General features: G+C 34.6%; 1 protein-coding gene across 1 annotated transcript in view; it reads right to left on the reverse strand.

The window, feature by feature from the left end:
* SS3 (starch synthase 3) overlaps positions 1 to 15,961 on the reverse strand; it is a 113,785-nt gene that overhangs the window by 18,475 nt on the left and 79,349 nt on the right. The window contains exon 11 of the mRNA XM_089980130.1: positions 5,370 to 5,498. Within this exon, the coding sequence (XP_089836256.1) occupies positions 5,370 to 5,498 (129 nt within the window). The remainder of the gene's footprint in view (positions 1 to 5,369; positions 5,499 to 15,961) is intronic.

Raw genomic sequence — 15,961 nt, forward strand, 5'->3', positions numbered from 1 at the left:
GATGCTTTGTACAGGATCTCCAGTCCGAGAAGCGGATTGGGCAAGGCCATAGGAAGAGGGACCTCTACTATATGGACCATCTAAACTTTCCTACAAAATCTTTTTGTGCTTATGTCCAGGATAAAAGCATTGAAATTTGGCATAAAAGACTTGGACATCCAAGTTATTCAAAAATGTATCTTTTTCCATTTGAAAACAAATTTTGTAAGAAAATAGACATTAATTGCAAATATTGCATTTTTGAGAAAATGAAGGCTATTTCATTTTCAACTAGAACATTTCTTTCTACAAGACCTTTTGAATCGGTACACTCGGATGTTTGGGGTCCATCTCCGGTCATGTCTAAAGGTGGTTATTCTTACTATGTCACTTTCATAGATGACTTCACTAGATATGTTTGGATTTATTTTCTTAGTCATAAATCAGAAGTATTTTCCTTCTTTAAAGAGTTTCATATGAAAATTCAAAATCAATTTCAAAGCAATATATCCATTCTTAGATCCGATTCTGGTGGAGAATATTTATCTACCGAATTTCAAAATTATTTAAAACTAAATAGAATTTGTCATCAAAAATCGTGCCCTAAAACTCCACAATAAAATGAACTAGCGGAAAGAAAACATATGCATATTATTGAAACCGCTAAAACATTGCTTATCTCTAAAAATATTCCAAAAAAATTCTGAGTTGAAGTTGTCTTAACCTCAAGAATGTCTCTCCATATGAAAAACTTTTCAAATTTTCTCCAGACTTCAATCGCCTTCGCATCTTTGGTTGTAAATGTTTTGTCCTCTTACATAAGAGAGATAAGTTATCCCCAAAGGCGATTGAATGTGTTTTTTTAGGCTATGGAGAAAATAAAAAAGGCTATAGGTGTTTTGATTTAAAAAATAACAAACTATATGTTTCAAAAGACGTAACCTTTTTGGAAGATGAGAAATGATTTGAAAAACTAGATAAACAAAATAAGATTGACTACATGTTTTTGCATGAACTTATAGATGATATATGTGATGATTCTATGAATCATCTTGAAAATATAGAGGATACTTGTGATGTATCCAATATTGATATATCACCATATAATAGTGATATCAGTAATGAAAATATTAATGTTTATACCCGAAAAGAACAAGAAAGGCCTATTAGTGCCTTGGAGAAGTATTCTCAACTTACCGAATCTTTGAAAGAAACCTGTTAGGAGATCTTCTAGAGAATCAATTCCACCCAATAGGTTTGTGTCATATGAGTCCCTTATACCTAATTATCGGGCTTGTCTGATAACACTACATTCATATTATGAACCTGCTTATTATAATCAAGCCAAAACTATACCACATTGGGTTGAAGCCATGAAGATGGAATTAGATGCCTTGAAAAAGGCCAATACTTAAGAAATAGTTAAACTACCTTCACATAAAAAACCTATTGGGTGTCGATGGGTCTTTAAGGTTAAAACCAAAAGTGATGGATCCTTAGAAAGATATAAAGCTAGATTAGTGGCTAAGGGATATTCGCAAGAATATGGAATTGACTACGAGAAAACGTTCACTCTTGTAGCCAGAATGACAAGTGTTAGAATATTAATAGTTGTTGCATAAACCAAAAAATGGCCTATATATCAACTCGATGTGAAAAATGCTTTTTTAAATAGGAATCTAAATGAAGAAGTATATATGGATCCGCCACCCGAAGTTAACATTGGACAAGGTCAAACCCTTAAACTTTTAAAAGCATTATATGGTCTTAAGCAAGCCCCCAAGGCTTGGTATGATCGATTTAGTGATATCATGATTAAATTGGGATTATGTTCTTGTTATACTGACACTGCTCTTTTTGTGAAAAGTGTAGGTACGAATATTGTTATCTTATTACTTTATGTTGATGACATGATTATCACAGAAAATGATCAAAATAGTATTGTTAATGTTAAAAATATGCTAAAAGATAGCTTTGACATGTCTGACTTAGGTTTTCTTAGATATTTCCTTGATATTGAAGTTGCATATTCTCCCCGAGGATATATGTTGTCAAAGATGAAGCTTGTTGCAGATATATGTACTAAGTTTGGCATTTTGGATAATAAAAATGTGGAGACTCTAGAAGTAATAAATGCAAAATTAAGGTTGAACGATGGGGTTCTTCTAGAAGATCCCACACCCTACAAACAACTCATTGGATCTCTCACATATCTGACTATCACCAGACCTGACATCGCTCACGTTGTTCACTCTGCTAGTCAATTTCAGCATGCTCCTACAACTATGCATATGAGTGTCGTATTCCGGGTCATCCAATACCTCAAGAACACCATAACTAAAGGGCTATTTCTATCCTCATCTTCTTCATTAAATTTACTTGCCTATATTGATGCAAATTGAGGAAGTAATCCTAATGATAGAATCTCAACTACTGGCTTTTGTGTCTTTTTTGAAGTTTCTTTAATTGCTTGGAAAGGCAAGAAGCAACAGAAAGTCCCACTATCTTCTACTGAAGCTGAATACCAGGTTATGCCAACCACTACAATGAAACTTGTTTGGCTTTAAAGTCTTCTCAAATATATGGGGGTTGAAATTATTGGAGCTTCAAAGCTTTGCTGTGACAACAAAAGTGTCATTTATATTGTCAGCAATCACACCTTCCATGAACGGACCAAACATATCGAAATGGACTGCCACTATGTCCGTGATGAGTATCTACGTAGAACAGTTACACTACCATATGTCACATCAGAATATCAGTTAGCAGATTTTTTCACTAAATCTCTTCCTACTCCACGCTTCATGTTTCTCCTTGGCAAATTTTCGGTCATCTCCCCTTAAAGTTTGAGGGGGGGTGTTAAATCATATGTATTAATACATATATATATAATACCCGATAGGGGTATTATAGTCTTTTCACAGTTGATTTATTAAACAAGTATTTTTTCTTTTCTTTCTTTACTGTTTTTTCTTCTTCTTTTTTATTTCACGCCAAATAGGGGCCCCACAATAGAGTCGTTGGGGGCTCCCAACGACTCTTTGGGAACTCCCTTTTGGCCTCCTTTTTTGAACCCTTAGTGTGTGTATAAATCAAGGTTGCCAAACTAGGAAGCGGAAGCGGGAAACGATACGGGAAACGGAAGCGAGAAGCGAGGCATTTTAAAATTTATACGAAGCGGGAAGCGAAGTTTCAATTTAAAAGCAAAATATGAATAAAAAATGAAGCAATATGGAATAAAAAAAGAAACAAATAAAAACTAAAATAAAATTGATCATTCTTATATTTCATGATTTTAATGTAAAAGAGTTAAATTTTTGTTAAAATCTAACAATGATGGTTACCAATTTAAAGAAAGTACATGTAAAGTGAGTGAAAGCGTGAGAGAAAATACATGAACAAGATGAAAAGAAACGTGAGAAAAATAATATAGTATGCATAGACCATGTGTATGAGAAGCATAGAAGAAGCGTGGGGGAATCGAGCTTCCCATGAAGTTTCGGAAGCGAGGAGTATCGTGCTTCTGAAGCGAGTTTCCGGGAAGCGAGTTTTCGGGAAGCGAGCTTCCCACCTACCTAAGAAGCTTCTGGTAACTCTGGTATAAATAGGGGTGAAACCCCTTGTATTTTCTAGTGAAGCCTTTGTGCTCTCTTTCAATAAAAGAGATTTTATATTTTTAGTTTGTGATTCTCTTAAGTCTTGTGTATGTATTGTTCCATACTGGACTTGGCTATTATTTCCCTTGTGTATTTGTCGATTGTTGGACATTGTGAATGCTTGCAGCATTCTTTATCTTCCCGCACACTTCATTACATACGTAACATCAAATTACATTTTGTTCATTAATGCATAGGAGTAAAATATCATTCTAATCTAACATAAAAGTTTGATATGCCATACAACATCATGTTAGCATGTTTTTTCAGATATACTATAGTGTACTCACTGTGTCATAGTATATCCTTTTACATACTAAATTTTGAATTTTGACCCTTTTACAATCATAAGTTGTTTGAACTTCACGTGAATGAATGTACAGTGGGACTATTTTTAATGAAATATATTATAAAGTGAACTGTTTAAATACATACTAGGGCTTTGCGTGCAGAAAATAGTATGTTGACACTACTACGAAATTACCTCCTTTGATAAGCAAATTACATAATTTTTAACATTAAAAATATGAAAAGGTATAAGATTTTAAAAAGAAACAAGTAATTAAAATTTTTAAATAATGTGTCATGACCTTTTTTACAGAGTTAAAACATCTCCTATCAAAGGGAAACATGCAGAACACATGCAAAATCCAATTGCTATATGCACACCACATATTTCCCACACGATTCAGAAATGTTAGGTTTCATATTTTGGTAACAGTTTCATAGGAAGCATGTTTCCAACATGTAGGTGGGGTTTCCAGCAAGGTTGTCAGACTAGGAAGCGGAAGAAGGAAACGATATGGGAAGCGAAAGCGAGAAGCGATGTATTTTAAAATGTATAGGAAGTGGGAAGCGGAAAGCGAGGAATAAAAAGTGTATATATATAAATATAATTATATATGATACCTGTTAAAAAGTGTATATATATAAATATAATTATATATAATATATTTTAATATATAATATATTATTTATATTTTCCTTTTTCTTTTTCTTTTTCTTTTTCTTTTTCTTTTTCTTTTTCTTTTTCTTTTTCTTCTCTTTATTTTTGTATTTTAGGATTGTCTAGTTCATATTGAACTAGACTCAAAACTAGTCAACAATTTGACTAGTTTTGAATAGCCATTGGATCTAGTCCAATGGCTACAAATAGAGCCGTTGGACTAGCTCCAACGACTCTGTTGAGTCTTCTAAAAGCTATTCTCTCTCCCTCTCTCAATGTATATAAATAGGGGTAACTCCCCTCTCAATGTATCAATTCTTGTTAAGCATTTTATGTGAATGAAATAAAGTTTATTATTTTTCTTTTGAGTTCTCTCATTTATGCCCTTTAGTGGGTTATGATTGAAGTGTCTTTGATAGACACTTACTGCAAGCATTTGTGCTTTCGTGGAAGATTCTCATTTTCTTACAATACCAACACTTTTTTAGAGACTTGAGTGAACCTTATGCTAATAGACTTTTCTATCAACTCTTTTGTGGCCAATTATTCTTCACAACAAGAAACAAGAAACATGATCTAATCACTCAATTCACATAATAATTAAGGCAATATTTCAGACATGAAATTCTACAAACAACAAACAGTAAAATACAAACAGGCTTTAACAAGACCACCAAAGCAGAAATTGTTGCTCAATAGGGTTGCCTCCCACTGAATATTGGTTCTTGACTTCTTGATTTACAACAAAAAGAATACATCGAATAAACATTAATCAGAAATAAACTTACAGGTATGAAAGGATCATTGTAAGGATCCCAGATATCAGGATCAATACCATTTAGAATGCCATGGAACTTGTAAAGATGTGGGGAAATTACTGGATTTCCAGCAACCTCCTTTGAGTACGTGTGTGAAACCTGCAAGAACAACATTTTATGAAACATAAAGGAGAAGATAACATGATTATAGTGGTACTACGTAAAGAGTGTACCACTATAAAGGAGAAGATAACATGATTTACAACAAAAAGAATACATCGAATAAACATAAAGGAGAGAAGATAGCAAAAATTGGAAAGGAAAGGCCAAAAATTAATCCTTTTCAACACATGAAAAGAATGATTTCCTTTCTTTTCCAGTATTTCTGATAAATTCAAGGATGAAATTCTATAATAAATAAATAAATATAATATGCTTGTGTGATTATCTGTCTTTCCATTTCCACAAATGCAAAATTGTGTGCCAAGCTAATCTGAGCACATGTAAAAGTGAATTGTTTAAACATTCAATCAAGCCACAACAGAACAGGGGATACTGTTTCAACAACTAGACGTACTGATGTACAAAAAGTCCATATAGATATCAAATTAGCATCAATTCAAATCAAAATACATAGTACAAAAGTTTAGGTAGTGCCTGAATGTATTTATATTCTGTTTACTTTTATTTTAAACAAAAGCCCATTTTCAGGGAAATTGTTATTTCTGTTAAAGAAACATAAACAGCCCCATCATCCATGCCACATTAACAGAGTCAAAGATTTTGACACAACATATTACAATTGCCAAAAAAGCCTTCAATAGGGGATTCTTTAATATTTACATAATATAATATATATATATATATTAGAATTTCCATTCTGTCGCCCGGTAGCTACAACAGTCTTTTTGATTGGTACAGCAGTAGCCCTTTGATTAGGTAGTTGGAGCAACATTGCCTTTTGATGAATCTCTAACTTTCAGCCTTTTTCAAATTTGAATGGATCTTGAAATACTAAGGCAGTATTACATGTGTCTGGTCAGGCATACTTTAATGTTCGTCCTCCATAGATACATCACTTTAATTTGATTATTATGAATCTATTCTGAAGAATCCACAAATACAGACTATACGGTGTTAAAAGATAATCATGTATCATATATACATATATATATATATATATATACATACATATATATATGTATATTTTTTATGTTGTACCCAAAATACCCGATAAGGGTATTTTGATCTTTTCATCATGTATTTTTCTCTTAGGTTTATTTTCTTATTTCTTATTTTCTTATTTTCTTATTTTTTATTTCTTTATTTTTCTTTTATTAAATCTATCACATGGGACCATTGGGGGCCCCACTTGTGTAGTCGTTGGGGTGCCCAACGGTCATAAACATGACCGTTGGGGCTCCCCAACGACTACCTAGTGGGAGCCCCAATGACCCCCTCAATCTCCCATTCTCCTCTTGTATATAAAGGGGTCTCCCCCCCTTCTCAATGTGTGGTTTTTGGGGTTTTACCTCCCACCAATAATGAAGATCATTATTTTTTAGCCTTTGTGGCTTTGCCCCTTAGTGGATTTGTGTGTTGGCACTTTATGTGCATTCGGTTACCCCTTAGTGGGTGTGTGTATTCGCACTTCATGTGCATGTTTATTGGTTCATTCTTGAACCTATTGTATTCAAAATCATTTCCTAACATAGTATCAGAGTGAGGTCGTGATCGGGTTGTCTTTTGGTGCATCGGAAACCGTGTTGCTCAAAAAAACTTCAAAGAATGGTGAAGTATTCATTGTTTCTCTTCTCTATCTTTTTGAAGTCATTCGGTATGTACTATTTTGTTTCTTGAAAGTAGCATGAATCATAAAGCTATTTGTTTGATCATTTATATGCATATGTTTCCGTTATCATTATGTTGCATGTTGAGTGATTGTGTGATTTGGGTCTTCATTTGAACCCTTATTATTTTCGTATATCACATTTCACTTACTCGCATGTTTTAATTAAAAAAAATATTAATTGGGAACTTGTTATTTTCTAGATATATGGTTGCTCAAGACATACTTTAATGGGTCGTTTATCTCCCAAAGCATAATTTGATCTTACTCGTGTATGGCTTTAGGAGGTTCTATTTCATGTCTTGCATATGATTTAAAAGCCTTGTATGTGGTTGTGATAAAATCTTTTAACACTCTTTAAAGAGTGTTTGAAAGCATAAAATCTTTTAACATTTTTCGAATTTAAAATTCTTCTAAAATAACTTTCATACTTTGAAGTCATCAATTGCATATATTTTCTTTGAAAGCATATGTGTAGAAAGCTCTTAAAGAAAATTGGGTTGAAACTTTTAGTTTATTAAGAATTGGGATAATTCACATTCTTCTCTACACATCTATCGATTTCCCATCACATACAATAGTAATTTATGAAGAATCCTCTATAGAGTGATGTTTTTCAAAATTGTCTTCAATTATGTAAGATTGATGATTTTTGCATAGGTGTTTCATGATTGACTTATAAGATAACTTCTAAAATTATATGTTTTCTTGCTAAATTATTGGTCTTTGCTTAATGCTCTTGACTCTCATATGAAACCTAATTTGTTTTGAGGTCCTCTCTTGTTTATGGGTTTTAGTGCATTTTTTATGAAAAAATGATATAATTCTTGTATGTGAATTTCTCACATCTAAATCTTTGTTGTTCACTTTTGTATGAATCTTAAGTGGTTCTTGTTAATGATAACTATTTGTGAGAATTCCGCGATTCTTGTGAATAGAAGGATTGTAAAGATCTTTCAATGTTTTTGGTTTATTTAAAGATTTTTTTAAATTTTTTGTGATAAATATGTTGTATGAACCATTGTGTTCATTAAGAAAGATCTTTTAAAAGAACTTCACACACTATATAGAATCTTGATATGCATTATTTCATAGTGTTTCTATTGCATCTTTTGGTATAAAAGATTTCATTAGTTTGGATTTTCTTCTAATGATGCAATTTTATAAACTTGTCTGTTTGTATTTTTCACATAAGGTTTCAAAACCTCTTGATTGTATCTCTTCTTTTAAAGGATGCCTACGTTGGCTGTAATATGGTCTCCTTTGTCTTGCATTGAATTGCACTTGTTAAGCATATAATTGCATAATCAAAGCTTGAGAGACTCAAGCATTCCCTCTTTTTATGAAATGCATGCCTTAGTACATGTTTGCTCCTTTTACGCCTTTTTTGTGTATTTGTTTAAGTATTGTTTGAGTGCCTTTGTGCACATTTTTTGTGAAAGTATTTTAGAGTCTTTTATATTTTAGAGACTTTATCAAGGCTTGTGAGTGCATTGTCCCTTAATGGACTTGGATATTGACTCTTTTGTTTGATCATTATAAGACATTGTTAGTGCTTATAGCACTTTGTATGTTTCCGCATATCTCATCACAATCAAAGAATATTAATGCTTGCGTGGGATTTAATCCCAATTTTATAAATTTATTTTTCAAGTATTTTGAATATCCTTTCTTTGGGTATTGTGTTTAAGCTCTCTTTGTGAAATGTTATGGTTCTTGTGATTCCTTTGTGAAGAGCTTGGTTTTTCTCTTGATTATCCCAAGATGATTTTTTTACATGTCATTCTGTATTTGAAAGAGTATTTTTGCCTTTTATGGCACTTATTTTGTCCATCATAAGTTGTTATATGACACATCAATCCTTTTTTGCCTTGTTATTGTTCTACTAGAGATGTATGTTGAGGTGAGTTACGGGCACCTCGTGTTATGTCGTTTTAGATTGTCAACTTGTAGTTTGACTCTAAATGACATGTTATGTGATCTCTAATTTTGAGTGTCACTCGTTTGTTTTTGGCCATTGTTTTTTTTTATGCTCTTATTTATGTATACTTATGATGGATGTTTAAAGTTTGGAACCATAGTGTTTCAAGGTATATTGAAAACTTGATGATCTTTAATTGTATTTTCATTTCAAGCTTTCCTTCTTCAAGTGTTTTCTCCGTTGTTTGCCCCTTATCCAAGTGTCACCATATGTAGACAAGAGTTGGCGGTTTACACTTTTTGTATGTAATATGTTTAGCTCGTTAGTGGCTTTTGTTCTCTTGGTCTAGTGGTTGAACACACTTATCTTGAGTGTCATTATATGTAGACAAGGCACGTTGAATCACACCATTGTGTGTGATTTTAGTCCATGTTGGCATTTGTGTCCTTATTCTAGTCGCTGAGATGTATACCCATGGTTGGCTTTTTTCACTCATTTCAAGTGTCATTTTATGTAGACAAGAAATGTATTGTCACACCTTCGTGTGTGTTTTAGCCCATGGTTGGCTTGGTACTCTTGTTCTAGTAGCTAAACATACTTGATTTTGAGTGTCATTATATGTAGACAAGAAAAGTTTATTCACATTTTTATGTGTGATTTTAGTCCATGTTGGCATTTTTTTTCTTGTTCTAGTCGATAATACTCATTTCAAGTATTATTATATGTAGACAGGAGGTGTTTTATACACACCTTTGTGTGTGTCTTTGGCCCTTTAGTCGCATGTTTTTGCGCTTTTTGTCTAGTCGATGATACACTTGATTTGTGGGTTTTAGAGGTCTAAAGAGGGGATTGTTTGTAGTGAAAAACCTATTGTAAAGATTTATGTGTATTTTCAACGTGACTTCACTTATAAATTATATGACCAATGAAATTTTATGAGCAAAAATGATTATCAATGTCTTTGCATCATGTAATCTTTTGCTTTTGCCTTATTGGTATTTATCTATTAAGTTTTTTCTCTTAATATGTGAAGTTCTCTACTCAAACGATATTGATTCTTGACTCTTAGGTGGATGGTTTTTTCTACTTAATTGGATGTTAAGATATGTTGATATTAATTGAATTATATATTTTCTGTCATATGGCAATATGCATAATATTGCACAATTCGTATGTGCATGTGTTCTTTTGTGACTAAAAGATATATCTTTGTCCCATCAGTGGACTTGCATATGGTTTTTAAAACTATGTTCCGGTGTAAAGTTTATGCCTTTTCTTTATAAGGCTTTCTTTTTAAGCATTTCCTAATGTCTTTGAAAAATCGTCATATAATGACATACCTTAGTGTTGATTTATTTCATTATATGATGTCGCATATGCTTGTAATGACTATTATTCTTGAGCATTTATTGGAATTTTTTCTTTCCTTTTTGCTTATATCCAAGTATTGTATGACTCAATTTTGCATTCAATGTTTTGTTTTTCAAAGCTTATGTGAATCATTGAATGCAAAGTACATCATATGATTATGAATTGAAGATTCTTACTTGTTTTAAATGTTTTCTTGTATACTTTGAGCTTTCTGTTTTGTTTGTTTCAGGACCTTCAAGGCAAGATGAAAGCATAATTCTATTTTTCTAAGGGAGCTCATTGGCAAGAACAATTGGAATAAGTCATTTGCTAACTTCACCAATCTTCTATGAAGATGGCGCCTTTTTATTGAAGACTTTTGAAGATTGAGGCCTCTTGCTATTGTATTCAAACTTTTCGTTTTCCCTCGCAAAGTTTGAGGGGGGGGGTGTTAAAAGATAATCATGTATCATATATATATATATATATATATATATATATATATATATTATGTTGTACCCAAAATACCTGATAGGGGTATTTTGGTCTTTTCATCATGTATTTTTCTCTTAGGTTTATTTTCTCTTTTCTTATTTTCTTATTTTTTATTTCTTTATTTTTCTTTTATTAAATCTATCACATGGGACCATTGGGGGCCCCACTTGTGTAGTCGTTGGGGTGCCCAACAGTCATAAATATGACCGTTGGGGCTCCCCAACGACTACCTAGTGGGAGCCCCAATGACCCCCTCAATCTCCCTTTCTCCTCTTGTATATAAAGGGGTCTCCCCCCTTCTCAATGTGTGGTTTTTGGGGTTTTACCTCCCACCAATAATGAAGATCATTATTTTTTAGCCTTTGTGGCTTTGCCCCTTCGTGGGTTTGTGTGTTGGCACTTTATGTGCATTCGGTAACCCCTTAGTGGATATGTGTATTCGCACTTCATGTGCATGTTTATTGGTTCATTCTTGAACCTATTGTATTCAAAGTCATTTCCTAACATACGAAAGATTTCCGCTTTCTTGTGTGTTAACATCCACTGATAGCCATGGCAGTTGAGAGCTCTCACATGTATATATATATATATATATATATATATATATATGCATGTGTGGATCGCCAGGGGTAGGAGGAGCTGTAAACTTAACTTCATCTCATTAATTATGTTAGAAAATTGTAAGTTTTACTGTAAACTGCCTCCAGTAAAAATTATTCATCAAATTCTCTCTTATCTCCTTTGTCTTTTCACCTTTAATCACCAAATGACCCACTGTCAAACAGGTAAGCCTTCAGTATATTAGAAGTTTAGGAACCCAATGCTGTGGAAGGACAGGGCAAGTGTGTTGACTATTAGAACCTCGTCCACAATATGACCCATGGGTTAAACCAGATTCAACTCATGTCAATATGGATCCACTTAGTTTTTTGCCAAATCTTAAACACATTGTAAGAAGATGACGTACAGATTGTTAAAATACATGTAATCAATATATATATATATATATATGTGGATATCCAATCATACCCGATAAGGGTATTCCTGTAATTCTGCCCAATAGGGGCATTGTAGTCATTTTTATATTTTTTCTTCTTTTCTAAATTTTCCTTTTTCTTTCTTTTATTTTTTGTTTTTCTTTTTATGAAACGCATTTAATGCATTCACATTGGGGGTCCCAACAACACCTTGTTGGCCCCCCCAAATGTGGTCTCTCTCTCTTTCTCTTCTTCCTCTCTCTCACTACTCCTTTGTCTATAAATAAGTGGGGTCTCTCCCTTTGTAAAGCATGGCTTCTTGAAGCCCTTTCTTGCATTTATAAGATTTTATGTTTGCAAGCCATTGTTGGCTTTTGTGTATGTCCATTTTTGGGCTTGTTATTTGCTTTCTATGTCTCAATGTCCATTGTAGGACATTGTACTTATTTCCACATATTTCATTACATGGTATCAAAGCAAGGTATATGCTCTTGATTCTTGATATAGCTAGTTGACTAATTATATTTTTCATATTGTATTTCTCTATTGGTTTGTCTTCTTCTTGAGATTAATATGAAAGGAGAACAAAAGATTAATCTCTCCTTCAAACTTAATGGTACCAACTACATGATGTGGGCCGCCGCTATGGAGAACAACCTCAAGGGTAAAAAGCTTTGGGGATATGTCATGGGCACTATTCCGGAACTGCAACTCCAACTCACCAAGATGGATGGTGGTCAAGAAAAAGCACTTGAAGGAAATGCTCGCATAAAGGCCCAATCTAAAGTTGAAGATTGGGAAAGCAGGCATGCAAAAATTCTTGCTTGGTTCATGAACAATATGGAGCTCAAAATTTGCGCCAACATTGCTAAATTTCGTATGGCAAATGAAGCATGGTTCTTTATGAAAGGTATGTATACTCCAAAAGGACCTTGCTCGTCAATTCTTTCTTCAAGAAAAAAATTGTACTATTAAGCAAGAAGAAATGGGTGTAAGAGATTACTTTAGTACCTTTGGACCCTTATGGGATGAGATATCCCTACTAGAACCAAAGTGGGTCTCTAGTGAAGATGTGGAACTAAGGAGAGAACAAATGAAAAAAAAACACTTTTTCCAATTTCTACATGGGCTTAGGCCCGAATATGAACAAGTTAGATCCTCCCTACTTCATAGATCTAAGCCTCTTCCTTTGGAAGACGCCATAGCCGAAATATGCCAAGAAGAAACACGTCTTGGCATGATTAAGGGAGGAGATGAAGTTTTGGTCGTGTATAAACCCGATAATCATGTGAAAGCTTATAAGCATCCACACTTTGAGAGGCAAAATAACTATAATGGCAACTATAGAAAAGTCATTTGCCATCATTGCCAAGAACCGGGTCTTATAAGACCTAATTGCCCTAAGCTAAATGAAGCCACAAAAGGTAAGGTTGCCTCCGCTGAAGAAATTACACAAAAGAAGGAGGAGCCCATCAAAGGGAAGGAGTCCTTTTCTCTTGCTCAACTATCGGAGGCACTTCAAATTCTACTCAAATCGCCATCAACTTCGGGTGCCGCCATATTCTGGAGTTTCCTTTCATATGACCCCTCTTGAAAATAAGCATTCAAATTTGAGTAATAACTATAAAAACTCTTATGTTTCAACGGCCGATGGTACATCTTTACAAGTAAAAAGTTTTGGAACTTTAAATTTTTTCAAAGATTTCTTTGTGCCAAACGTAAGAGTAGTACCTCAACTTAATTTAAATCTCCTTTCTGTTTCTCAAATATGTGATCATGGATGTGAAATCTCCTTCTCAACTAAGGTTTACTCTATACAAGATCTCCGGTCCAGGAAGCAGATTGGGCAAGGCCATAGGAGGGGAGATCTCTATTACATGAGCAACTTGAAACTTTCCACTAATTCTTTTTGTAATCATGTCCAAGCTAAAAATATTGAAACTTGGCACCAAAGACTTGGATATCCAAGTTTTTCAAAAATGTACTCCTTTCTTTTTGGAAAGAAATTTTGTAATGAGAAACATTTTGTTTGTAAGAATTGTATTTTTGGGAAAATGAAATCCACTCCTTTTCCAAATAGAACTTTTGTGTCCAAAAGACCTTTTAAGTTAGTTCACTCGGACGTATGGGGTCCTTCTCCGGTCATATCAAAAAAAGGATACTCCTATTATGTTACTTTCATTGATGACTACACTAGATATGTGTGGATCTATTTTCTCAATTTAAAATCCGAAGTCTTTGCTTTTTCAAGAAATTTCATATGATAGTCAAAAATCAATTTTCAAGTAATATTTCTACTCTTAGATCCGATTCAGGTGGAGAGTATCTATCAAATGAATTTCAAAATTATTTGAAAACAAATGGAATTTGTGATCAATGATCATGTCCTAGGACTCCTCAACAAAACGGTTTAGCCGAAAGAAAGCATAGACATATTTTGGAAACCACTAGGACACTTCTTATTTCCAAAGAAATTCCTAAAAGTTATTGGGCTGAAGCCGCTCTAACATCAACTTACTTGATAAATAGAATGATATCTTCATCCTTACAAAATACATCTACATATGAGAAATTATTTGAAAGAACACCCAATTTCAATAGATTAAGAATTTTTGGGTGTAAATATTTTGTCCTTACACATAAAAGAAATAAATTATCTCTTAAAGCTATTGAATGTGTTTTCATAGAATATGGAGAAAATCAAAAGGGTTTTAGATGCTTCGACCTTAAAAATAACAAACTATGTCTCTAAAGATGTAACCTTTTTAGAAAATGAAAATGGTTTTGAGAAAACTAAAGATATTGACGAAAGTGAATATGCTTTCTTATTTGATCTTCTCTCTCAAGAAGATGTGACTCCTCAAGAAGAGGAAATTTCTAATAATATGTTGAATAACCTAGAGGATATTCCTCTTAACAATGTTGAAAATGAAAGTGATAGACCAATTCAAACCTATGTTAGGTGTGGTCAACAAGTTCCCATGAGTGCCTTAGAAAAATACTCTCAAGGTTCCAATATAGAAGAAACTTCTTAAAGGAGATCCTGTCGAATCTCCAATCCTCCTAATAGGTTTGTTTCCTATGAGTCTCTAACATCAAAGTATAGAGCGTCTAATTGTGTTACATTCTTTTCATGAACCGTCACATTATAATGAAGCCAAAAACATTCCCCAATGGGTTGAAGTCATGAACTTAGAACTTAGTGCCCTTGAGAAGGCAAAAACCTGGAAAATAACCTCATTACCCATTGGAAAGAAAGCTATTGGATGTAGATGGGTCTTCAAAATTAAAACTAAAAGTGATGGGTCATTAGAACGATATAAAGCCTGGTTGGTAGTCAAGGGATACACTCAAGAATACGGTATATACTATAAAGAACCTTCGCTCCCGTAGCTAGAATGACTAGTGTTATGACTGTAATACGAGTTAAAAAAAAAAAAAAATTTATTAAGATCGGACCCGGGTCGGGTCCAGACCCGACCCGGATCCAACCTGTGCCAGCCCCTCGAAAACCCTTTTCGAGGGGACTGGCAGCCCACAGGGGGAGGGGAGCCTCCGGCGACACAGGGGGCGAGCCCTGTGTGCGCCCCCTCCCTACTAAAAGACGAGAGGGGAGAGGGGAGGGCCTACGAGCCTCCCCCGACCCCCCGACTCTCTCTCTCATCTCTCGTCTCTCTCCCCTCTGCTCTCTCTTCCCCCGACTCCACCTCCCTCTCCCTTTTTGCCGACGCAGGACAACCCCTCCCCCCCCCCCTCTTCACGGCGCCACCCTCTCCGGCGAACCCCCTTCACGGCAGCCCAGGTAGCCTCCTCCTTTTCCCCCTCTTTTTCCCCCTTTTTCCTCCCCCTGATTCGCCGGAAGGCCGGCAGGTGGCCGGCGGCCCCTGCCGAGCCTTCCTCCTCTTTTTTTCACGACAGGCAAGGGGCTCCGCCCCCTTGCCTTCCTCTTATCTCGACAGGCAAGGGGCTCCGCCCCCTTGCCTTCCTCTTTTTCGACAAGCAAGGGGGCTCCGCCCCCCTTGCTTTCCTC

Source organism: Nuphar pumila, chromosome 11, assembly GCF_984573655.1.
Source record: "Nuphar pumila chromosome 11, dmNupPumi1.hap1.1, whole genome shotgun sequence".
Taxonomy (NCBI): domain Eukaryota; kingdom Viridiplantae; phylum Streptophyta; class Magnoliopsida; order Nymphaeales; family Nymphaeaceae; genus Nuphar; species Nuphar pumila.